This window comes from Pleurodeles waltl, chromosome 4_1 (genome assembly GCF_031143425.1).
Source record: "Pleurodeles waltl isolate 20211129_DDA chromosome 4_1, aPleWal1.hap1.20221129, whole genome shotgun sequence".
Classification (NCBI taxonomy): domain Eukaryota; kingdom Metazoa; phylum Chordata; class Amphibia; order Caudata; family Salamandridae; genus Pleurodeles; species Pleurodeles waltl.
In genome coordinates, this window is record NC_090442.1 from 135,156,630 (window position 1) to 135,183,549 (window position 26,920).

The 26,920-nt window shown below is 46.4% G+C and overlaps 1 protein-coding gene across 2 annotated transcripts in view; it reads left to right on the forward strand.

The window, feature by feature from the left end:
- LOC138287463 (uncharacterized) overlaps positions 1 to 26,920 on the forward strand; it is a 287,365-nt gene that overhangs the window by 198,970 nt on the left and 61,475 nt on the right. For both annotated transcript variants that reach the window (XM_069227897.1, XM_069227898.1), the window contains exons 13-15: positions 13,963 to 14,057; positions 14,967 to 15,095; positions 21,761 to 21,875. In XM_069227897.1, coding sequence (XP_069083998.1) covers positions 13,963 to 14,057; positions 14,967 to 15,095; positions 21,761 to 21,875 — 339 coding nt within the window. The remainder of the gene's footprint in view (positions 1 to 13,962; positions 14,058 to 14,966; positions 15,096 to 21,760; positions 21,876 to 26,920) is intronic.

Consider the following 26,920-nt stretch of genomic DNA (forward strand, 5'->3'; position numbering starts at 1 on the left):
ATTTTTATTTTAAGTGTCTGAATGTTTACCTACCACCCATCATCATGAGCATTTAACAGTGGATGTGATTAATTTAACCAATCGCTTTTTTCTTTTCTTTTTTTGTTTTTCTAAGTGAGTTGCTTTAAGTGTGACTAGTATAGCTGGAGGTGGGCCCCATGCTCACTGTATCATTGAGCTTAATATGCACCTCTGTGAGAAAGGACCTCTTTTGACATGGTAGCCCCCACTTTGTGCCTCGAAAATTATATGGTTTCAAGCTGTAAGTGCCCTGGACCCCTGTTAATCAGGTTCCCAGGGTCAGATCTCTTTTCCCAAAACTGTACTATGTATTGGCACTTCAGCCATCCTTGTAAGTCCCTAGTAATTGGTACCCATGATACCTAGGGAATGGGTACGGAAGAGGGCCCACCCAGAGCTGCAGCATCAATTGCGCCACTTTGAGAGGCCCCACACCAGCCTCGTGCAGACCTCCATTGCAAGTGCATGACAAAGTGTAGTTAAAAGTTGCAAACTTGACATGGCACTCACCACAAGTGCCCTGTCCTCTAACACTGCATGCACTATAGGTAGGTCACCCATCTGGCAGGCCTTACAGCCCTAAGGCAGGATGCACTATAATGCATGTGGGGGCATATGTTTGCATGAGCAAATATGCCCCTATTGTGTCTTTACAAAACCTCAAGACATAGTAAGTGTACAGGGAAGCCATAGCAAATACATGTGCTGAACACTGACTATTACAAGTTCCCCAGCTACATGATAGCCTCTCTGAATACTGGGTTGTTTGGTATCAAACAACTCAAAATAATAAACCCACACTGATGCCAGTGGTGGACGTATTATACCCTGTATCCAGAGGGCACCTTAGAGGTGCCCCCTGCAAAACCTAAAACCCTAACAGCTCTGGCATGGTGGCTAACGTTTGTTTTTACCAGCCTGCCACCACCAGACACAATTCTGGACTCCTGGGGTGAGAGCCTCTGCTCTATGGAATCAGAACACAAAGACTTTACCACCTTTGAAATCTGACCTCTGACTCTGCTGCCAGCAGCAGATGGCCGCCAAATGGTTTTTCCCCCACTTTGAGCGGGAAAACTAGCACCCCCTCCCCCAGGTATGGCAGGTGAGGTGACCACTCCGTTTAATGTGCCTCTATCTTGGATAATAGGAAAATAGCCAATTAGGGTTAGGGATGTGACCCCTTTCCACAGGAAGTGGTCACATTGTGGGTATAGCCACCCTAAGGTAGGTGGCTCATTGGCAAGTACCAGGAACTCCTCCTATCGCCCACTAAATGCAGTATTTAGTGGTCATCCCTGGACCTACAGATCAGATTTGACGAACACAAGAAGGCCTGCGACAAAGAAGACCCAAGGCTCGAGAACAGAAGTCCTGCTGCCAGAAGCAAAAGGCTCCAAGCTCTGCCTCCTGCACCCAGGACTTGACAATTGCCGCTGAGGAGTCGACTGTACATTGGACAGACAAATAAGAAACCCCAGAGGACCTCCAACCTTCTAAAAACCGCCAAGAACCTCCCTCTGAGTGAAGGCATCACTCTCTGCAAACTGCAGGCAGGAAACCAGTAAAGGTCAGTTTACTGACGGGCTGCTGACCAACGAACTGGACACAGCAGCCCAACCAACTTCCACCCAACAGACCCATAGAACAAACCCTGTCAATGTGCCAAGTTTGGTGGCACTGCGGCCTCCAGTGGCTGAGACATGCCATAGTGCTGGGTACTGGACTCCTGACGTCGGACACCCTGAAGAAAAGTCAACTCTAGACTCTCCAGCTCCAGTTGAGGCACTTCAGGACACCCAAGAACCACCTCTCAGACTGGCCCTACGGACCTGAAATCCACCTTGAAAGTGCCCTGCTTCTGGATCTGACGCAGCACCCAGCCTCCCTGGCCCCTGCATCGACAAACCAGCTATGCTGTAGTGGTCCCCAACCCCTTGTGACGTCTACACTCCAAAAGGACCTACCAGATTTACCTTTAAGTCCATCTGTGTAGTGTTTTTCCAAGTGGTCCCCATCACGGTTCTGCACCAGCTCCAAGACTTTCAGCCGCTGCTCCAGCCGAAACCGGGAACCGCCCAAAATTCTCCACCTGGCCCACAGGACACCTCTACGACCTTAACCTAAAAATAGAACGTGACACTTATAAGAACATGGCCTTATTTTATATGCAATTTTACATTTTTCTCCCCTTGATTCCTATGGTGCGTAATTACGCGCAGAAACAACATTTTCTAAACATAGAAAAATTATAACTTAAAAAGTACTTACTCGAATTTGATGATCTTGTTCTTAAAAAAATGTATAAACATCTGAAGTATCTTTTGTGAATTGTTCTCGAGTTATTCTTCAGAGTGTGTCCACATTGATAGATATTGTGAGAACAACAAATGCTTAGCACGTCTCAAAGATAAGCCTAACTGCTTTCCACGTTACACAAAAACACAGCATTAGGAGGTCTGCTTTTTACCTCTGGAAACCAGGGTGGGGTTGCTTGGATTCTCTACACAGTGCACATCATTTTTGTACACTATATAGAAAGCGACCCTCCTACAACCTCTCTTTTAAAAGGCACTAGGTGGCAACAAACGACCTAAAACATATTTTGTTATATGGGAAAGTGAGGACCACTGAAAATCATTTCATCGGCTTTGAAATATAGTTCAAAACTAACTTTAATGGAGCACTGGTCTCAGGTTAACCGAGGGGGATTCTACATGCCTGATCCTATCGACTGCCTCCTTCTTGGGATTACCCAGTGACCAGCCAGGGGTTGGAGACTAGAGGCCGTGTCCTGTAGGCCAGAATCCAGCCACAACCTTGGGCTAAAGGCTCACTAACAGGCCCAAAAGAAGACCCCACATAAATCTCAAGGCACTTGTGCGGCTAGACAATTGGTATCCATCACAGGGCAAAGAATAGGGTGAAAAGGTGGGTTGAGGTAAACATTGGACTTCAACGGGTCTAGTTCCGCCTCTCGAGACGCAAGCAGGCGCTGCCATTTGTCATGTATAGAGCCGCAGAACGGCAGCAAAAATGGCGGCTGTACTGGTCTTTGTGCCTTTCAACGCATGTTGACGCTGCAAATGTGAAATATAAAGCAAACTAATAAGATCTTTGCATGCCCTCACCACACAGCACGTCGGGGCAAGGATAGCAAGTGTGTATGGAATGCCTTTTTTGAGTCTTGGAGAGCTTTTTCTGCCACCCAAAGAATACTTTTTTTAAATTGGAAATGGGGCCAAAAGGCTAATATTACGACGCAAATTTGCAAATATTGTGGTTGAAATGCAATAGGTTTTCGAGAGAATGCTGAAGAGAAACTCACGGAATATTCAGCTTCAGGGTTAGGAATAGTACACCCAGTATCTGCCGGCTTCAGCTATCCATGTGTGAACCTTTATGGAACTGCATGCTGTCCCCCAAAGGGTTTCTATCAGGGCAGCAAGAGCTGAGACTGCCACCACCTGTCCAATGCTGCAGGTGAAAAAAGCCTCCAGCCTGTCTGCGGCTTCCCTGCCCCAAGGCGCAAATCCAGCATTGGTGATGAGCAATTTAGGGCGAAGCTTCGACCATGTTGGGGCAAAACTGGGATGCAATACGGCAGAATGTAGGCCCCTATCTGCTGCCAGAATTAGTTTAATTCTTGCAGGATTTGTGAGGACCACTTTTTAATTTGGTGATAGTGACACATTTGATAAATTGCTATTAAAACTGAAATCCTCTACTAAGTACAGCTCTTCATTATTGCCAGCCAGCAATCGAAGCCGTTGTTAATTCCAAGGTTAGGAGAGGGTTCACAAATACCTCTGAGGACAGTAGGGGCTGTACACTCCAGGCTGCTCTCCTACTTCCGAGAACCGGAAGTGAAACAATTTCCCCACGGTGGGATGTGGTTAATACGTCCAGCACAGGTATGACTCACCTTGTGTCTCGTTGCCTCCAATTCAGATTGATCATGTTCTCTGTCTTGTCAGGCAGGCCCAAAGGAAAGAGAGAAAAGACTCAGAGAAAGTGAACACCGACAAAAGACTAGAAATAAGAGAGGCCAAAGTGAAGAATTAAAAGAAAAGGACCACAGAGACCCTATCAAAAGTAGCTGTCCGTACTCCTGCACAGGGGTTGCCACAGTGTCTGTACCCTTACCACTAGAGACCGTAAATGCATGCATACACCGTACTCCTGGGGCCCTGTGCTTCTAACTTACTCCGATTTCCGCTCGCCTTACAAATTAAGCAGTGCTGGTTTTATTGATTTGACCTGTGCCCCCTTAGTGACACTATCTCTAAACGTGTGTTGTACATCCACAAGGTAAGTACCCTGAATTTACTAAACCTGAGTGAGTGGCAATACACCCTCCTTTATTCAGAAGTACACCATTAGCAAAATACAATCGGTAGGTTAGACTACAACTCATTCGTCGAAGCTCTACATATCCATGCGCATCATGAGACACTTCTTCTGTTTTCATTAAGAGCATAACAGGGATAGAAATACATTAAAAAATAAAAGCTTTTATGGTTTGTACAATGCCAAATCTTGCAGTCCATCTTATAGTAATCACCAACTTTGATGACTGCTAAATATTTATATGTGCATAGCGTCACATATCGGGTGTTGTTGCCTCTTGTTTAGGGTGTGCAGGTAAGCTGTTCAGCCTTGAAGGGTTCATTTGTGCCTCAAACAGTTCCTGTGTAGTGCCTTGGTAAATGATTCTTGGGCCAGTAAACATGTGAAGTCATAGGGCCTCATTCTGACTTTGGCGGGCGGCGGAGGCCGCCCGCCAAAGTACCGCCGTCAGAATACCGCTGCGCGGTCAAAAGACCGCCGCGGTAATTCTGAGTTTCCCGCTGGGCTGGCGGGCGACCGCCAGAAGGCCGCCCGCCAGCCCAGCGGGAAACCCCCTTCCACGAGGATGCCGGCTCCGAATGGAGCCGGCGGAATGGAAAGGGTGCGACAGGTGCAGTTGCACCCGTCGTGATAGCAGACACTGAAAATCTTGGTGGGGCCCTGTTAGGGGGCCCCTGCAGTGCCCATGCCATTGGCATGGGCACTGCAGGGGCCCCACGACACCCGTTACCGCCAACCAGGTTCTGGCGGTCAAAACCGCCAGAACCAGGCTGGCGGTAAGGGGGTCGGAATCCCCATGGCGGCGCTGCCTGCAGCGTCGCCATGGAGGATTCCCCAGGCCAGGGGAAAACCGGCGGGAAACCGCTGGTTTCCCTTTTCTGACCGCGGCTTTACCGCCGCGGTCAGAATAGGCCTGGATGCACCGCCAGCCTGTTGGCGGTGCATCCGCGGTCCCCGGCCCTGGCGGTCCATGACCGCCAGGGTCGTAATGACCCCCATATTCTGTTCCTTCAAACTATGGTTACTTACATGCACTCCTTAGTGGTCTTAGGACCCTGCAACACATCCGACAAGTGCACAGCTCTGTGGAGCACCTCTTCTTTAGCATGCATGCTGTCCTGGTGAAGGCCTTCACTACACTTCTTTGTGCACCAACATGTGTGACTTCTGGAAGAGAACAACTCCTTCTGTGAGGCTGTACCTAGTCTCTGCAGAACGGTTGCAGGTGTGCAGCGGCAGTGCGAGCTAAGGGTCCTGAGGCGGCTGAGAGGCAGTAAAACTCTAGGGGCAGCCAGAAGTCCCCTGCTCCATTCCCCACATCCTACATCTTACCCCCACCCCATACCACCCAGTCCTACCTGAAGGGAAGACCCTGGAGACACTTCAGGCCAAGCGTAGGGGCTATAGACAGATTGCCCAGAGACCAAAGACCTTCAGGATAAGAGACCTTCAGGATTATTAGGAGCTCTCTTGATGCCAAACGCTGGACGCAGGCTGGATACAGGCTGCCACGTTGACAGTACAACCGTGCATCAACTCAACCCAAGGCAGAAACAATAATAACCCCGGCACTTGTTGAATCATCCATTTAAGCGATGCTCATGCTCACCACACTACCTGGAGTGGCACCCGCCCAATGAAGGCGCTCGTTCTTGCACTGGCCACACAAGCCACGCCAACAGCCCTCGTCCTTCAGCATCAGTTGGAAACTTCCCCACAGGGTATTTGTGCCAGACTGCCAGACTGGTAGCTTACAAAGAGCGCAGAGAGTAATGAGAGCTCAGGGAGGAGTAGCCCCGAGTCCGGTCACCCCTACGGTTAGGCACATGGTGATGAAAAATGGAAGGGGGAAAGCAGAATGTTGCTTGAGGCACCAGACGTTGCAAGGTGCTATACAAGATCAACGTAAGCTTGTGACGGAACCACTGAAAGGGCTGCCTAACGCCGAAGATGGGAAAATAGGGGTTGAGATCCCGCAGGGCACATCGGATCCAGCAGGTATCTTGGCCACAAAATCTCCATACACAGGTACTACACAAGGAGAAAGGTGGGCATTGGGGAAAAGACCGGGGCAACCATGTTGCAGCCTAAGCCAGAAGGGATGAGGCCACATGAAGAGCCTCCCTTTGCTTCAAACAGCCTAGGAAGTGTCAGCCTTGAAGATTCAATAATTGTGGAGATGGTGGAGCTTTCAGACACTGCAATGGAAAAAAGCAACTGCTAAATAAATCTACACAACCTAAGCATGCATGTAGGAGAGACAGAGGGTATGGAAGTCATAGAGTTCTCGTTGACTATGAACATTGACGGCACAAGACGAAAGGTTACCATACACAATGAGAAGCGGAGCACACAGGGACGGGGACCACATACACCCACACAGATAAACAAACCATTGATAGGTGACTCTGAAGTCGCTATAGCTACACCTCTGCAAAAAAAGGCACAAAATAGTAACAGAGGTGATGGGTCCATCAACCAGGTAATCTCCAATACGACCCTGTAACAGAGGGCGCCAATCAGATTTGCTCCACCCACCCGGACAGATTTAAGATGGCAAAAGGGGCTTTGTGTAATCTTCATGTGATAGAAAAATCATCTGCCACAACATCAACAGACACTGAGAACTGTGCTGCTAGCATGGAGGCAGAAGGTCGGGTGCTCAGAGCAGCAAGCCTTTAGATGATCACTCCCTAAGCTTTAACTTAGCCAAAGATGATGCCTCGGATTCCATTATAAACACTATGAACAATTCCATATCAGCTGCAGTCAAGGCTCTCTCCTGGCAGTCCCACAAATAAAAAATTCAAGTGGCACTCATTCATCTGCTGGCAAAGAATGTCCTGACGCTGGACAAGAAGCTGGACACTCTGGATAGGAAGATAGAAACCTGGGCAAATAAATGCCATAGAAAACAATGCCATTATCAATAAGTTAGACACCTTGTCAGAATTATTATCCTCAGGAATAAATCATTACAAAAACACACGAACGGGCTCTATGCAAAAGGGCAATCGCCCACACAAATTGAGCTCGAGGAAATGGAGGCTATGGAAACTCCAGGCAAAGGCATGATAAGAGGCGCTGAACAGGGCAGGCCAGTGATGGCAACTGACCGAAACAAGCATTTGCAATGCAATGAGTCTCGCATTTGCTCGAGTTATAGTTATTAACGTTGTGAACTCCTAACCAGACTTTTCTTGCCACGTAAATTGAAAAGTAAAACAGTTTCATATACGCAAGCTGATTCACAGTGACATGGCCCCTATGAGCGTGAACACAAAGGAGAGACACAAAAGGAAAAAGAAGTTCGCTCGCAGTCAAACTTATCGGCAAAAGTGCAATTAGCCACCTAACAGGGGCGATGTCCAAGGCAGTAACTAAACCGCCCCAAGGAGATACAAACGTAAACCATTTATCAAAGTGATCGAAGGATTTTTGAAGGGCAAGCCCACGAACGAGTGATAGTGATTGTTAAAAGCCGAGATACATACCAGCACGTCGGAAAAGCAGCGCTTGCGCTCTGCTATGCTCAACCTAAACAGACATCAGAAATCAAGGGTCTGGCAGCTCTGGAGGGCAGAGCAACACTAGCGGAAGCCTACACGAGGTAACACAGTGGTATCCACTCCATCGAGTGCAGAGGGAGTCCAGACTGAGAAACAAGAGGACCAGGCAAGTGGGATTGCTTCAGAAGACACAAATGACCATGTACGCCTTTCACGGCACCAAAAGAAAAAATTAAGAAAATCACTGAAGAACGGTAAAAGAAAGAACAGGTCCATTCATAATGGTCAGAAAGTAAATTTAACTCTATCACAGGAGCCAGAAAAGCAAGACATTGGCAGTGGGAATGGCACTGACAGCAGTACAGAGGGGAGTGGTGACCTCCCCAGTCTTTCTCCTGAACCCAGTTATGCACAAATCATCTAATCAGTCATGCCAAGATAAACACTCTGGTTTGCATTTTGACGCACAAGAGAAAAAAAAATCGTAGTTAGACTATGCCACATAAGGCCTCGAATGCTCTGAAGAAAACCTATGCTCCGGTAGTAGACCCCAACATCAAAGGCCCCGCAATCAAGTACTCAATGCTCTGACACTGTTAATGAGCCGCAAGAGTCAGTCAGGACCCCCGTAATGCACCTCGAAACGACCAGCCCAGCAATGGACCAAAACGATCGAGACCGCATCAGCAGCCCCAAATAAAATGCGTCGGTCCATTTCAACCAGTTTAGTGGGGCATCAATACAATGAATGGCGTTCCAGTTTACGCCACCCTCAGATCCACAATAAAAGAGAGGAAGATGGCCGGGAGTCAGCATCCAAATGCATCGGTCATGTACAAACAGGCCAGCGGAGCTACCACCCAAGAGACGGGACTCCAGCCGGCACCACCACCAGACCCACATCAATAAGAGGAAGATAGTAAACTGCTGTCCTCGCATGCCAACACTCACAGAGACAATGCTGAGCTGCAGTCGGCATCCAAATTAGCAGTGTTGACCTTTTCTCCAGAATTTCAGACAATGGCCCTGGGATACCTTAAACAGGTCAAACATATACTACATCTTCTGAATAATAGTCCCTGGCTCTTCCCTCTCACATCGGCACACTTGTTACCAGTGAAATTTAAGAACTGCGTCTGGTCTAATCATAGAGAAGCTACTCTGATGGAATGGTCCGACATCGCAGACCCCAAAAACATCATGGCACAAACCAGGACGCTTAAGGAATGTGACATCCTCCTAAATGTGCCGGTACAGGAAAATAAATCCCTGCATTGTAGCAGGAAGACAAAAAGCCCTGATATGATGGAAGAATCTTCACAATTCACCAGAAAAGGACATTCCCTGATGCAAGACAAAGCAGCATGTAGCATCTTGAGAAGAACAAAGCACGCAACGGCCCAGCCCTGGTGTAAAAAGGATCACAGACCAATCGACAAGAGGTTCAGGAGATATTTTCCCCATGGGAGGGTCAGCAGTCCACTCAACCAGTCGCAGCATGGAATACCCCGACTGGTTCTGGCTGCCGGCAGTGCTTACAACTAAGGGGGCAGCTAAATGCCTAGCATCAAGAGGGAAAATGAGAAGGCGCATAGAGCCACAATCAAGCTAATAAGTTGGAACATGGCAGGTTTACACAAATTAATAGGCAATGTAAACACCATGGAATATCTCCATACTGGCGATAATCAATGCCGGCAAGAAACGTAGTCGACCGTGCCTATTTCCATCCCAGGGTTTGAGGCAATCCACACATTAGCACAAAAGATAAATCGTTTTGGGAGACTGATGGGTGGGATCTCCATCTATGTGAAATTGGACTTGCAGGTGAAGGTAAAGGAATGTAGACTCCCCTCCTGTGACGTGCAGGCTCTGGAAATCAAAGGCCTTGCAATGGACCGAATACCCACCCCTATTGTGGCTTTAAACCTGTATGTCAACCCCAGAGCAATGTTAAAATTGCGAATGCCAGGAACATCATCAAATTGACAAGGACTGTTTTATACGAACACCCAGGTCACAAGTACATAGTTGCTGGCGACTTCAACATTCGAAAGTTGTGTCACCGGGGAACACAAAGTAGGGACCCTCCCCGGAACATACTAGCAGCTTGCTTGAATGAATTTGGCTTGAGTTCACCTAAGCAAAAAGACATCTCAATTCCAACTTTTACAAAGATTTCAACATTGGACTACATCTTTCTAAGCAAGAAGTTGCTAAGCAGATGTGAAATGTTTCAAGTCCAGCACAGAAACGAAAGTAACCACCACCTACTTCCTGTTGTGGTCAACGACGCACGGGAGAGTTAAAGGGAGGCCGGCTTCCATGGCCAGGTATGCACGCTGGAAATCAGCCTTCACTCACCCCACCCTGACACACAAACTGAACCCTGCTGAGAAACACTGGAAGGTGATAATAAATAAGCATAAAAAATTAGTAATACACTGTTCCAACCATGTAAACCAGAAAATAGTGACCGGGGTCCTAACTTCTAGGAGCAAGAGGCCTCACACACCCGTAGGGTGTCATGCTTCATCATAGGCACTGCTCCTCGTCAGACCGGCGCTGCAATGTCTGACGGGCACCACCCCTGATGGGGGGGCTCTTTGCCGGAGATCTTTTTATGTGGTGGTGCCGTGACCCCAAGGGTGATTCAAGTGTCGATGGAGATCAGAGAAAGATGTGGTATTAAAATTGACTCTCATAACCGCCACTGAGACAGTAGAATTTATTGGACCAGATGGACGGTCAGGGCCAAGGTTAAAAAACAAAGTCAAAAGAGTGAATAAAGAAACTAAGATCAATCACTCTTATTGTGGAAAGAATTTTATTTTATATCTCAAAGAGAGGAGTCTGGAAAATCTCCAGAATCTAACCTCTCATGGGTCAACATGTTTCGCATCCTGGTGGTCCAAACGGATCCAGTGATGCTGCATCAGGACCTTATGTAGCTAAATGTATCTCCTAAATGATAAGGGCCACATATATTTCCAAACAAGGTATATAAGTTACTATAGGCCAGCAATTTGCTGGGGGGAGTAACATTCACTTACATGAATATGGAACCACTAGTTCCTAACTCGTGCCCGTCCTAAACTGGAAGACGAGCATCCTAGGAATACACAGACCAATGGTCCAGCGCTAAATGACGTTTTATGCAGCTGCTATGGCCAGGAGGTAACCTACCCCGGTCCGTGGTTCCCGAATAAATAAGCTACATGATGCCCTAACACCTAATAAGCACAACAGCCTACATGGCACCCCCACAGGATGCAGGCTGTCCTCAAGATCAAGGAGACCAAAAGGAGGTGTCGCCTTGCAAAGGCTCATCACAGGAGATGGAAGAACCCCTACATGGAAAGTAAGTTAAAAGAAGCAAGGAAAACTCACAAAAAACTGGTCTGGGTGATGAAACAGAAACAGCTAGAGGAGGAATGGCAGCACATATGCACCCTGTTAGCACCCAGCAAGTCCAGAGAATTCTGGAGTAATGTTAACAGCCTGGCAAGTAAATCAACAGGCAAGGAGAATGCTGTCCCAGCAGACAAGTGGAGTGCACGTGTATCAAACCTAAATGAAGATCCTGTTAAAAAAAGGGCGCCACTTAGATCTTAATTATGAATGCACTAGATGGCTTGGAGGAGTGCACAGTGGACATATCCGAAAAGGGGAGGCTAAGTATTCTGTGGAGCATTCAGAAGGGCGGAGCCCCTGGTCCAGATGGCCTACCGGGGAGTATTTTTAAGGACGACTGGACATTTTGGGCATCTCACATGCACAGACTGCTCAATGAATGCATGCTATCGTCGACCATCCCAGAATCATGGAAAGGCTCCATCCTGGATCCTAGAGGAGCCAACGCTGTTTCATCAACTACAGCTCCGTGTTCGATGGAATCGACTGAGACATTCTTTGGACCAACCTTGGAGAGTGGGTTCTACCACAGCAACTCTCGGCAGCAATCACAGCACTGTGTACTGATACGTGGGTTCAGATTAAGATCACAAACAGTCAAGCATTGGAAAAAATATATACAAACAAGGGTCTTAAGCAGGGCAGTGTTATTGCTCCAGCTCTGTTTAATTTACACACTTCTGACCTGGGTGCAGAGCTGCTGAACGGGAACATCTTCCCAGCAAACTGCCCAGGAACATCTTCCCAGCAAACTGCCCATTATCCGGTACGCAGATGTCCTGGTGCTATTGGATCACACGCGTACTGGGATGAAGGGGGCCTCGCGCATACTCTGCACATACAACACAAAGAACGCACTACAGGCAAAAGCTGTGAAAAGAAAAGTCCTGGTCTTTGGCCAAAAAGCCAAAAAAAGACAGTTGGACTGGCAGTTGGCCCCTAAAAATAAATACAATCTGCAAAAATAACTATCTTGACGTTTGGCTGTCAGATTCTGGAAAACCCATCCTGCATGCCAAAGCATTGGCAGAAAAAGCAGACAAAACAACATATGCATAATGTAAACTATATCACAACTTACAAAGCCATTTGACGGAGGGGACTTTAAGAGTGACTCCTGCCCACCTTAAGTATGCTCACCTTGCCTTCCCAGGATGCTCAGCGAGTCACTAGAACGCTGCCACACAGCTGCATATAGGAAAATATTCAATATCCCTAAAGCCACTGGACGCTTAGGATACAGCCTCGTAAAAATGGACATTGAACGTAAAAAAGATATAATTAATATCATCATCGGGTGACCAGGACGGACCCGGATTCAATGAGAGGGGCCTTGTGCACCATTTTTCAGGATAAAAAGAGCAGCTGACTAATATCTTGGCTGCGCTAGGGGCACATGAAACCTGCCCTCAGAGGGCACATTAAACCTGCCCTCAGAGGGCGCAATCAATGCTCACATAACAACAGAGACCCTACAGAGGACACTAAAAGAGCGAGGCAAGCACAGATCCAGGGAAGGGGACATTCATGACGTCAGGAGCATCCTGGGAGCAGCAGGCCTAGACATATCCCATGAAGCCGCGCCATCCCAGCCATACTTTAAAGCAGCCTTGGGAAGACAAGCTTTAAGGGACATCCTGCTGACAAGGCTACTAAGATTGCCCATAAAAGACTATAGGTCCCAGTAGAAGAACATCTCCACAGGGAACAGGTAGTGCAGGTTGTGCGTGTGCTCCTCGGAAACTGCATTGCACATCATATGTTGCTGGCCAGCATTGATCACTCAGAGACCAATTTTTCTCCAAAATGGCATCAAATTATGCAAAGCTGCCATTACATGCATCTATACATCAGATGTTCCAACAGGCCTGGCCCGGATCAGTAAGTTTGCCCTCCTCGCTGGACGGCTTTTGCGAGATGCCTGCCCACCTACAGTGACAGCGACCTCCTTGGGTTAAGTGTGAACTTGACAAAGACTTGCCCCCCCTTATTAATATTGTTCTGCTGCACCGTGGTAATAGGTTCTTGAAAGCCAGGCAAGTCTATAATTGGCTTGAATAAACATGCCCTACATTGGTATGAGGTTGCACGCTGCATTTGAGCAAATGGCCTTATAAGTTTAGAGACTATTGCACACTGAAATGTGAGCTAGTTTACAATAGCTCCTGATGCTGCCCTTTCTTAAAGTCATCAAATGCTTTTAAGTTTTAGACATGAGTATCTAATTTCTGCTGTGTTTTAATCCCAGAGATGCTGCAGTTTATGACCCAGACTAAGAATTCAATGTTTGACTGCATTTTAATCTTGACCGTGTTTCGACGTCGCCTACCTTTACACAGATTATAGGTTTTATTATTTTATGTTTGTATTTTATCTAGAATGTGCTTTGAAGGAATTGTAAAGATTTTAAGTAATCATACTATAAAGTATTTAACTGGTAGTACTGTTTTTTAACCCCCATAAGGCCTGAGGAGTAATATCTTCATTTCACACCCCCTGGGATGCGTTGCCAATGGCGACACTTCCATCTGAATCCTCTGAGGAACATCATGTTTTTGGCACCATTAACAGTATCTTTCAATGCTGTTTGAACTCTTCTAGAAGAAATCGTTAACAACAAAATCCACTGGCATCTCCAAACTGACTCGGCCATTTCTGCCTTCCACAGATGCTCTGAGCCGGCTTGGAACAGACCCTCTCTTTATCTCAGCCGTGGGCAGCGATAGGCTCTCGGAGTCGGTCCTACGCTACTGTAGTCATATGGTATGTCACTTGACGCATCATCTGGATCGGTCTCTTCAGTGATCCGTTGGTAAAAGAACAAGAGAGGCGACAAGCTTGTCCTGTCCCTACTTCTCATTTCACTCTGGTGCTCCATAAACTAGACTCCTCTTCTAACTTCTCTACCCCTACTCACCCTTCCTCTACTCTTTGCTCTTTTCTCTGTCTCACTCCTTCCTCCTCCAGACTTTTTGTTTTCTTTCCATCTTCTGCTCATCAGTGGAGATGGATGAGGATTCCTGGAGGGGATTCGAGGTGTGGAGTCCATTGGTAGGATCTGTGGAGGGGGAGTGTCTGAAGAGAAGACGTCAGAGAACGTATTTTAAGATGAGAAGCATCCTTATTGGACTTGGGACTTTGGAAAGAGATGATTGAAGAATAAATGATAAGGGCTAAATTAGTGAAATGAAAATTTGTGGGAGGCAGAGGAACATATTACAAAGGGTGGCGGTGGGGAGCGGCAGCCCTGGTAAGGGAATGCTATGCAGTACGTAGTTTTCTCAAGCGGGTCAAATGTTCATAAAAATGTGTTACATATTAAATGACTTATGGATGGGACAGGGCATAAATGGGTAAAAAGTACAACTAACCAGAAGTCACTGGAAGGTTGCCACTGACATCAGCAAACTAGTTTCAGAAATATTCACTACTGTTCAAGAGAGGAGGCTATCATAAATATATTTGTCGGGAGGAGGAAAAAAACGCAGTTGGCTCTGTGGGTTTGTGTCTTGGCAGATGGAGTATAAACACAGGATGCAGGTTATAGGAAAGGCAGATGGGTGGCTGCTGGACCTGTGACTAGGAAACAAATAGGGAATAACCTAATGAAGAGGAGGATTCTGGGAGAAGCACAAGATGTGTCTAGGGATCTGACTCTAATTTCATTTGCAGGATCTGCGAGGCGTCAGCCGGCTCCAGGATCACAGCACGGCCACCTACTGTGCCTTCATTAGTGACCGAGGAGAGCTGAGTCTGGGGCTAGGAGACTTCGACATACACCAGCAAATAACAGAGCACAGTGTAAGTACCCTGGGCCTGACTTAGAGTTTGATGGACAGGTTGCTCTGTCACAAACGTGATGGAAATCCCATGTGCCATATTACGATTCGCATAGGATATAATGGGATCGTTTTACAGCAGACGGGATATCCGTCACTTTTGTAACAGAGTAACCCCATTAGCCAAACTCTAAATCAGGCCCTCTGCCCTTTCCACCAGTATTCAGGTAGGAGAGTCACATATGAGGTTGGAAGAATTTATGGATAACACAGAGGAACTTTTCCCATATTTCCCATCAGTTGCAGCATCTAGCGATATTCTTGTCACCAAAACCCTATCAATATCCCTCAAAGTATCCTTTAGTCCAGTACCATCCAGTGCTTAATTTGTAAATAAAAAGGTGCAGGTGCCCAAAGCCCTCTTTTTAAACACACGGCTGCTGCAGTTAAATGTCCGAGCACTGAGTACTGAGGCAGCGTAATCCTGAAGTCACCTCGGGCCTCTTCAATCCATTTACAGCCACTCCCTGCCCCTTCAGCGCACTCTTGCAGCTTTCTGCTTTCTTCCTTTGTAACGCTTTTTCGTTTTTCTCTTCCTCCGTCTTTTCCATATGTGCCTTTTGCTTGCAGCAAATGCTTGAGGCAGAAGAATAAGCGCCGGCCCTCAAAAATAAGTGCAGGTGCTCAGCACAGGAAACAACAATAACAAATTAAGCACTGGTACCATTCTTGTTCTCAATACTACTTCTTACAGCTAAAGAATTCTTGACCCAAAATCTTTCTAGCCCGTAAACCTTCAGCCAACATTGTCTAAGTGGCTATGAGATGGACTTAGAGGTTGAAAGGCAGGGACTCTGTCACAAACACGACAGCTATCCCGTCCGCCTCATCACAAGTGCATTAAGTTCTAATGCATTTGTAATAAGGTGGGAAGAATATCCTGTAACAGAGTAACATGTCCGCCAAATCAGGCCTTTTTTGTTTACCTTGATCCTTCAATATGTCTGCTCCCAAATAATGTTAGTGTTCTTTTGTTTCTTCAGCTCTTTTTCCCTTCCACCGTTCCTAATCAGTTCTCTTTTCCTTTATTAATTCTTTTCTTCATTAGTTCCTTCCTGTCTTGCTTCATTTGTCCTTTCTCTCGCCTCTCTCCCCTCTTACCCGTCTTCTTTCCTTGCTTACTCCTTTATTCCATCGTTTTATCGTTTCTTTCTATTTTTCTTAAATCCTTTCTTCTTTCTGTTATATATTCTCCGCCTTTCTTCCTAAAAGTCCTTCCTTCCTTTCTCTTTCGTTCTTTTCTTACTTACACCACACCTCTAATCCTCCTCTCCTCTGGCCCTCGTTCCTTTCTCTCCTTTCTATCTCCCTTCCCTTCCTCCCCGTCCTTCCCCTCTCCGGCTGCCACTGTCTCCCTTCCTGACCTCCCTTCACACCTACACTCCTCCCATCCCCCTTCTCCGGGCTCCTTTCTTTTCTTTTTTGCGTTCCTTACCCCAACTCCTCTTTTTACCCCCGTCTACCTTCTTCTTACCTTTTCTGTTTTTCTCCCCTCTTTCTTTCATTTTTATTCCTCCACTTGACTCCTTTCCTTCTTCCTCGTTTTTTTTCATCATTTCCTTACTTCTTGCTGCCGTTTTCTCCAGCCTGTCTTCTTTCCAGACTCGTCCCCTTACTTCTTTTCTTCCTTCTTTCCTTCGCGCCTCTCTTCCTCCCCATCTCCTATCTTCCTTCTTTGCATTCTCTCCCCCCGACTCCTTCTCCTTCTTCCTCCTCTCCTCCATGTTACTCTCTTTTCCCTCCCACCCTTGCAACCATTCCCCATGTTCCTTCACGCGAAGACGCCTCGGCGCGTGCACTTGGTGGACGTGAAAGCCGGTGATGGGTTTAATAAGCTGATGGACTCTTTCCACTCCTGCCCTAATCACCTGTTGACAAACAAGGTAGCATGACGCGATGGGGAAAGGGTGGCGGTGTCTAAGCGCTGCATCCCACGGGCACTGTGGATGGCTGAGGTCACCCTACTCCTAAACTTCAAAGTGAATGTGAACAAAGGCTCTCCTGATCAGGTAATCCTTGGAAGATCTTCACATCACAACCAAACAAAAAGACGCGTGTGAGAGACAGGCGGAAACTCTGAGGTTGTGGAGGATGGAAAATGTGACTGTGGGACGCTTCCCTCCTGGAGAACCAGGAGACGTGAGGTTGGGAACACAGCCTGATGGAGGCTGGAAGTATCCGCAGGGTTGGTCATGAGCAGAGAAAATTAAGCAATACAGGTGAAGCATATTCACTCAGAAGAAGTTGGTCAGAGATTAACATTGCTTATCCCGGTTCCTGTGCATTAAAATAATTTGCTTTCAGAAATCTTTCACGCATAACAAGTGATGTGCTGGAACACCATGTGCTGAAGATCGTTCAATGCGGTCTGGATAGGACCCACAAAATTGAGAAATATAACCCGAAATGAGTCTATAAAAATGAATGAAAAGCAACTGAAGATGATTTCAAAGGCAACGAGCGTGCTGAGATAGGAATCTAGCACCACAGGTAAATGACAGAAGCAGGGTTTGATCCACACCGGCCACCAGGTGCCAATGTCATGTCATTTGGAGATATATGTATATATATTTATGTCAAGCCTTGACAGATCAGGATCCATGCTTCCTTCTCTTGTGTTGGCCAACAAAATAAGACAATGGTTTTATTGCACATCTCGTCTGGTGGATCTCTCTAACCTGTTGTTCAAGATCTCTTAGACTTTCATGCATAGTAAACCTATTTCAATCATTACTTCTTAGAAGCAAGGGCGTTTGATTTGGGAATCGTATTTTCATCCTGTATGCAGTCTGGGTTTAGCATGGGTTGGACTAGGCTAAGGCTGATTGCCCCGCCCTTCCCACCTTTCTCCCCCCCACACTTCACATAGGCTTCAGTAAAGCTTAACCCAGCACAAAACACTGATGAAACCTGTGGCTGTCCTAGTCAACCATGACATGCATGTATGATGCAGCACGTACTGCCAAGGATAACCATGAGAAGTACAGTTTGTTACTCGCTGTCAACAGGTCTGTGAGTACAACTCCATGAGTACAACTCCATGCGTACTCACGGTGGTAGGAAGACCACTGGCTCTGAAGGAGGAGCTACATGTACACGCGGGGGTGGCACTGGGATTGGGGGGGCTTCGGATGTTCCAACAATCACCTTGGTATATAGTGTCAAAATACATTCTACGACAAGCGGGGCATATGATACGGCCTAAAAGGGCAGCGGAAAGGGAGACAGATGCAGATTAGCAGGGGCACTAAGTGAGAGAAAACACTATATTTTCTAAAATAACCAATATTTTTGAAGACTTTCACAGTAGAGAGGGAGAGTGTGTGCGTATTTGTCTGCTTGTAAATTCTTTTTGAAATCCAACAGACACCTCACCGACTGAAAGCCCCTGTATCCAACTATTTTCCAGAAAATACATTCATTAGGGGGGTGTAACACCCCCACCCGAAGCTGCGCCCCTGTGTACACATCTAGTATTGAATCCTGCCAGATGTCCCTGAATGATGCCTGACAGAGAATATACTAAGGCATTCTTCACCAAGAAAGACCTGTCACAACAAAGTCTGCATGGCAAAGAACGGCCCTAAATGAATGAAGAGTAAGAAAACCAGGTGGGACGTTCCCGACAGTCCTTACAGAGAGCAGTGTCTCTCTTTTTATCATAAATATTTGCTCCATTTTATTTATGATTTATTACATTTCCCAGGCAGGAAACTGAACCCAAAGGCGCCATACACTTTACACTCAATCGAAAAGTAAATACCATAAATAACAAAAGCGAAAAAAATATTTAAATACAACACAACTCAGCAAAGTATCCTCTTCTTTCAAAATGTATTGGGGAAACCAGGCCTGACATGGAGGCGCTGCTGTTAAACCCGGCATCTGCCTGGAAGGACCTCGCCCGGCTCCCGCCAGGAAGGGACACAGGCAGTGGACTCATTGGGGTCTGCAAACTCCTCAAGTCAAGGGTCTTCTATAGCGTTATGTGCAATGGATTCATTGGGTCAAAACCAGCTATTTACTGCCGTTTCCTCTGCAGTCTCATCAATATTTTAGGATCAGTACCTTGTCTTTGAAGAGCACTTTTTGTTCTCTCCCAACCACCCCCTCACATTTCTCTATCATGATGTCTCGCACATTCCTATTTGCTGTAAAGGTGTTTTGTGATATCATGGTTCCACTTGTAGAGCACACGCCCTGCCACTGGTTCGGCCTCATGGCGCTTTCTGCAGTCTGGTCTCTTTTCAGATAGTTCGAAGTTACAATGGCAGACCAAAGTCTTGATCAGCTTAAGACGATTTGTTACAAGCGTTGTGTTCTGGTCATAGTGTGCGATAAGTGGTTGTGTCTTGTCCATAGAGATGTTTGATCTTGGTGTTTACAGGTTAATATCGGATGACCTTCCTAATTGTGTAAGTGTCCTGTAGCTTGATAGTCCCTCCCATGCAGGATGAAGGCGTTTCTTCTATTCCTTATATCCAAAAACAAACAGTTGCAAGCAACTTCACCACCGCACTCCAGAAGGAAATGATTTATTTTTATTGCAGTCAGGATTAAATCACCATCCTTCACCACTGTGGTGGGTGTATTGCTATAAGCTCTGTCTACTGTGCTCCAGTGGTGTAACATTAACCCCCGCAACCACCACAGTGTTGGGGGGGGGCCTGAGCTCAAGGGGGTCCCCTGAGCACAGTGCACCGACTGGGTCAGCGAGGAGTTAACTGGTGGGCCAAGGGAGTGGGGGGCACCCTCCATGTACTTTGTAGGGGGTCCCCCTAAAATGTTGTTACTCCACTGTTGCGCTCTGTGGAAACTTGGTTTGTGGCACAAGATGGTTGGAAATTATGTGAATCTGATGATGCCGATATCGGTGCATTGTTGGATGTATGTGAGATGTTCCGCCTAATGTGATATGCTGGAAGTGTGTGTGTTTTACTTCTAAGTGGTTCATACTAGTGTGACTGAAGCAATAGCCAACTATACGTTGATATGGGCTGTATTGGATGCATGATAGTGTAAATGCAAATATGCGTATAGTGTTTATAGAAGGGACATCCAACATTGGTCCACTCCGGTGTGTAGCTTTGAGGTGGTGGGCACCAAGTCCTTTGGTTCTCTTGTGTGCCTAGGTTTGCACAACCTGGTCCCTGCTTTGAAGTAGTGTGAATCAGGCTGCTTGGTGCTATTAGAAGCTGTAGCTTGGTTTGCACCCCTTGGTGCTTGTTTTGATGCTTGTTTTGAAGAAGCGTGGGTCAGATCCTTTAGTGTGGTTTGGTTTGCACCCACTGTGTCATTCTTTGAGGTGGTGTTGATCAGGTTTCTTGGTTCTGTCACTGGGGTTTGTTTTCCCTTATGGCATGTTTGGAAGTGAAGTGGTGTGGATCAGGTTCCCTTAGTACTGTTCTACATTGGACTTCCAGACCCACCGGTCTCTTCTTCAATCAAATATTCAGTCATTCAAAGTTTGAAGCCAGCCACCCAGAGCACCAATCATTGCAATTCAAAAGTTACAGCGCTTTTCACCTGAAACATCTTTTTACTTGGTCAGATGTGGTGGGCTAGCAATTCACCTGTAATCTGCTCAGCAAGCACCCTCGCTGCCAACAGCTTTGGCTAAAGGGACTCAATATCTTGTATAAATACTTCACTCCAGTGGACTGGGACCGACAAGTTGTGGAATTGGTATTTGATGGCGGCAATGGAAATGAGAACCATAAACCAGGTAGTGGGCAGTTGTAGTGAATTCATCCATGTATTCTGTGATTGGCTGACTGTTGATGAGATGTACAAACTGGTTTACGTAGTTATAGTCTGAACTGCTGGCTGCATTGTGCTCCCTTGCCTAATTGTAACAACATATGTGAACTCCAAGGCTCACCCACAGCTAACTGTAATGTGTTTGGCTTCGTGCACTCTTCACAGTTACTTAAAACGTGATTGGCTGGATTAAGTGCTTTGCATTATCTAACTATAATGTGATTAGTTGGCACCGTGGTCCTACATTATTCAATTTTAATTTGTTTTAACTGGTAGCATACCCACTCCCAGTGTAATTGGCTGGCTACAGTTGATATTTGCATTTAGCTTTACGTGATTTGCTAGCAGTAGACACCACCAACAAATCACACAGACTAGATGCAAGTGCCGCCTCAGTCACACTATCCGTATTAGGTCATCGTTTTAGGGAGCAGGCTGGTTTCAGTTGTTTGTGATGTACTGGTTTTATCTGGCTGCAGTAGCCACTAATACATACATGGCCCGCACAAAGCTGGGTGCCTTTGGGATATGTCTGGTGTGATTTGTTGGCTGTACGCTTCCATCGTCTAGTTCTAATGTTACTGGTTAGGTGCATCTAGGGTTGTGTAATTGACTGGCCACAGTGTTTCTTGCGTCTCCCTTTGTGTAATTTGCTAGCTGCATCGTCCACCAAGACCCACATTTTGGGTAAGTGACTGTTGGAATGAGTTGTTATGTGCTGTGTTTTGTGCATGACTGCAGTGGGTACCAATAATGTGATTTTCGTTTACTTGTGGGTGCAGTGGTAATGGCAGGTTGGCCCATGCCCAGCTGTGGTGATTTATCTGCCTCGCCTTGCTTGACGTTACTTTTTGTGTCTTTCTGCAGCTGTCGGGGTTCGAGGAGCACATTCGCTCGGCAGCCTTGCTGTGCATAGATGGCAATGTGCCCGTGAGCGCCATACAGTACGCATGTCGCATCGCCAAGCAGTGCCAAGTGCCAGGTGAGTCACTTCCGGGGGGCAGCTGCTGCCTGCCCGGAAACCAAATAAGCCAAACCCAGGAAGCCAAAGAACCTAGAAACTGCTGGTAGCCAAAGGCCAGGAAACCCCGCCGGTCTCCTCTCTGCTGGTATTTTACCAAAATGCACACTCCTTTTCATCTTTTGTGTTCTTGGTTTTATTGCATGTGCTGCTATCAGCCTGTCCCTACTGTCTTTCATTTTACCCCGCTTTCCTGTATCTTCCGTTGCTGCCTTATATTTCCACGTCTTCGTACGTTTTCTCCTGTTGTTTACATTTCTGCTACCTTCCCGCGCCCCCTATTTCCTTGCAGTCCCACCACCTCTTACATTTCATTCTGTCATATTGAGTCTCCCCATCACTTGCCCCTTGCTTTAATCAGTCACTTTCTTTCCTGCATTTGCCATTCATTGGATTCCCTCCGGCTTCACACGTTCCCCGGTATGTTAGGATTTCTCCGTCTTCTTACTTCGTCACTTTATTACTTTTCCCTGCCTTCTTACTTTTTCTCCTGTCGTTTTACATTCCCACAACTTTCTTAAGTTCCCCCCAACTACCTGCTTTCTTCCCTCCTTACCACATGTCCCCCTAACCTGGTGCTTCCCTCCGCCTTATTCTTTTCTGTCTCACATTTTCCTTTTCCCTCCCTTACTTCTCATCCTCTATGTATCTCCTTGATGAGGCCCAAACCAAAAACCCTCTCCAGTGTTAAGGTAGATCTCCTCCAAATCTGGTAACTCCATCCACTTGTGCATCAAAGCTCTCTATCTCCCTACCTGTCCATAACAAAGTGCAGTGAAACAGAGGCACCCTCTCTTTGACATCTTTGAATGCACCAGTCTACAAAGAAATCTTAGATGGTCCACATTGCCTGCTGAGAAAATCTACCTCTCAGTCCGCGAGTAGCCAGTCAGGTGGGAGAGCAGGACCCCTGTATGTGTAATAATAAGCCTCCTTGGGGGTGTGCATGCTAGTGATGAGATAAAATCAAGAAGAAAGTTCTGAAGAGACACACGGAAAACATCCAGGTTACAAAAAATGGGAACATAGAAAAGGAACATGTGAGTAATACAAATTAATGAACGCAAGAAGGTTAAGTGCAGGAAAAATACGCTGACAGAAGCAGGTGTAGGGATCCCTCTTGCAAGTAAAAAGAATAAACAAGCATTTTCAATGCAACAGGTCTCGCATTTGCTCGAGTTAGCGCTATTAGCGTTGTAAACTCCTAACCGGACTTTTCTTGCACACAAATTAAAAGAAAAAATAATGCAGCACTATCACACTATGTAAAATGCAGAGCGATCGTGCTGAAATTGAAAACGGAAAAACCAAGCGCGATCCCGCTATGTAAACCCCAGCGTGATCGCGCTGCGTGGAAAATAAACAGATAAAGTAGTCCGGAAACCATGATGAAACATCGAGCCTCGTATGTTTTCAGTAGTTTACCGGTGCTGTGTAGGTGGGCTAAACACCAGAAAAGGCATGACGTATGCATGCCTTTCACAAATGAATGAAAGAAAGATTTTAAAAGGCAAGCCCACGAACCAATGAAAGTGACTGAAATGACATGGGTGTGGTTGGAAGCCCAAGGAGAGATTACTACAGGGGACAGAGCGCTTTGCGCTCGCCCCTAAAAAGAGCAGGGTAGAGGCAGTTACCTCTTAAAAAATTAATAATTGAAAAATAAAATAACACAAAAGTCAGCTTGAAACAAAGTGATTAATCGGATATTAATGACAAAGAGCTCAATTTATTGCATCCACTGCCCAAAGTAACTCCCTCCTCAGACAGTGGACGCTCTTCTGAGGCCAAATTCTTCAGAACTTTTAAGCTAAGTTTCCGCCACACATCAAGCTGTGCGGCCCTCCTTCATCCAAGCTCAAAATGATGGAATCCTTGAAAACCTTGAAATGTGAAGTGAATCACAAAGTACGAACCCTTGTTAAGCAGCCTACTTTGCTAATTGTGCAATCCAATCAATGTAAAGCAATTTCCCTTTATAGGAGAGCAATTTGGCATGCTAAAAAGGAAATAAATTAGGCCCAATGTTCGCAAGCACGGAAAAGAACCCAAAAAGATTCTGGTCGTTGATTAATCAAGTTACCTTTGGATGCAGGAGGGGCTCTATTGCAAACATCACTGAATCTGCTTGGGTTTCATTTTTGACGGCACACTTTGCATAGCAAGCCAATTGTTCGTTCACTGAACCTGAACGCAGCCCATCAAGTGATTTCTTTGCTATTCCACAAAAACGCCAATAAGGGACTTGCCGAAAGACGGCATATCAACCTTTTCGCATACATTTAGTCAAATAGATGAATGCTGTGCTTTGAAACTGGCAAAGCTACAGAAAGAAGGGTCCCCAGGCCCCAATGGGCTCCCTACTGCTCTCTTTACATCTGACACTGTATTCTGGACCAAGATGCTAACTCCCTTGTTCAACTACTGTTTGGCAACCAACAACATCCCAGATTCGTGGAGATGGTTCATTATTCAGCCAGTCTTCAAAAGGGGTTCAAAATGTGACCCCCACTATTACCGTCTCAGTGCCCTAATTGACAATGATGCTAAGATTTATGTGAGTTTGTTACGATGACCTTAGGGCCCGGGCAGAGGAGCGCCAGATCATTCCAAGGAATCAATGTGGCTTCAGTGGCAAATGTGGTACCACCTCAAGATCATTCCAAGGAATCAATGTGGCTTCAGTGGCAAATGTGGTACCACCTCAAGATCATTCCAAGGAATCAATGTGGCTTCAGTGGCAAATGTGGTACCACCTCAAATCTGATGGCACTGGCCCTCATGTGTGACAAAGCAACTAGGAATAAACGGGTGCTTCACTCTTGCTTTGTGGACTTTAAAGCTGCTTTTGACAGCATACGAAGAGGCCCTCTTCGGCGTAAGCTGTGGGTCTGGGGTTTGCCGTGTGCTTTGCTGAGAGCAATCGAACAGCTACATACTAACACCTGGGTGCGGGTCAAATTAGGAGACGGCTCATGCATTTCAAGAAAGAGCCCCACAAAATCTGGACTGAAGCAAGGCTGCGTTCTTGCTCCCTTGCTTTCCAGTCTATACAAAGCTGACATGTTGAAGCTTCTTGATGAAGTAAATAGTCACCAGCCCAAGCTGGGAGATCATCGTTTGACCCGTCTGCTATATGCCGATGACCTTGTGCTCCTCAGTCAGAGAAAGATCACCCTGCAGAGGCCGCTCTTCACTCTATGTGCCTGAACTGTTAGGAATGGGTTGGAAATCAACCAAGCAAAAACCATGACAGTTACATTCAGTTCACAAACAACCGGTTATAGCAGGTGGCAGCTCAATGGTGCAAGGCTCCGCCACAGCAATGACTGTAAATATCTGGGCATTCTCTTGCATAGGAAAGGATCATTTGCTTCCTACTTGCGTTCTATGAGCAATGAAGGCTGTAGCTTAAGGGTGTCTCTTTCAGCTGCTTCAACAAAACTACAAGGTCCAAGCCTGGACCCCCTTCTCCAGGTGATGAAAGCAAAGTTCGTCCCCACGCTAACTTATGGAAGCGAAATAACCTTGGAGAGGAAGGCAACGACAGCAGACAAACTGATCATTTACAAAGCCACTCTCCGGCTACCAAAGAGAGAATCACTGGTGCAAGTGAAACTTCAATGCAGCATTACAAAACAGTCCTAGGCAAAAGCCAGCTGTTTCCTCAATTTCTGCAATAGGCTCCGATCTGCACCGCAAGAGTCCATGCCTGGCCTAATCTGGTACGAATTAGAGGGCGCTGGTCTAACAATGTCATACCGGCATCATCTAGATGACAAACTGACTGAATTTTCATTGACAGAAGCTTGCAGTAAATGTCTTTCTTACCAGGTTTTCAAGAAACTAACAACTTTAACAGCAAAACTCTGTCAAAATTGGAGGATGTGGCAGTATTAAGCAAGCAGTCTCGTGCATGGTGGGTTATTAACTTGTATGCCTCTGGAAGGCCGCAGAACTGGATCACCTGCACCCTGTGTGGATTAAGGCTAGACATGTGGCTTTGAGGCTGGGCGAGTGGAACCTGTGGGCCCATCTTGCGGCGGCGTTCAGAATTCTACGACATGCGATGCCGTCTTTGTGGCCAACAAAAAAAAATCGAATCCACATCCTATGTACTTGCCCTGCAGTGCTGTGGCAAAGGAGAATTCTTCTCCGTCCCCAGTTCATCTGTCATGGAGTCCACACCAGGCAGTAGTTGCAAACCTGGATCCTACTAACCCTTTTCTAAATGTGAAAACTGTCAAGTTTCTGCGGCTGGTTACAGTTGAGTGGGACAAAGTCAATTCTTCCAGTGTTGCGACAGAACACTCTTAAAACGTTGAACCCTATCTTTACTGCACCTGTTCTGCCCTGCGCACTTTATTTCTATGCCATGCCTTATACGCTTTGTTCCATCATTGCATGCCTAGCCTGCTGCCAACGGGCTGGGCCTATTTATGCCTTCAGCACACTTTGCGCATTGCTTTTTAGTGAACATACTTGTTGCCTTTTGTGTGGCCCCCTATGGTCATAACTGCGCGTTGCTTATTGTATTTAAATGACCAGTGTGCTGCAAACGGAAGGGGACTATCTATGCCTGCAGCGCATTATACACTCTAGGCGTTAGTGACCATAGAGGTTGCCTACTGTCTGGCCTCCTACGGTTACAATTGCATATTGCGCACTGCTCTTCAATGTCCACAGGCATAAATTGATTGTAAACAGCCTGGGTCTAAGTATGTCTCTGGCACATTTTGCATTTAGCACTTCAGGGACTAAAGATGTTGCCCATCATTTGATTCCATGTGGTCATAATTGCGTCTTGCACTCTATTTTTTATGTTCGAGTTCCTCTGTTCCACATTGGGCTCCGGGTGCTGCTTAGTGTTCTAACACATTTGTTTCTGTTTAAAATTACTTTTTGCACGGTCACTTTTTAATTTCCCTGACTGGTCCTGCATTGGGTTAGTTTGGTTGCAAGGCAATCATGTAATATGTCTTTTTATGTCCTGACTGCGGATCTGC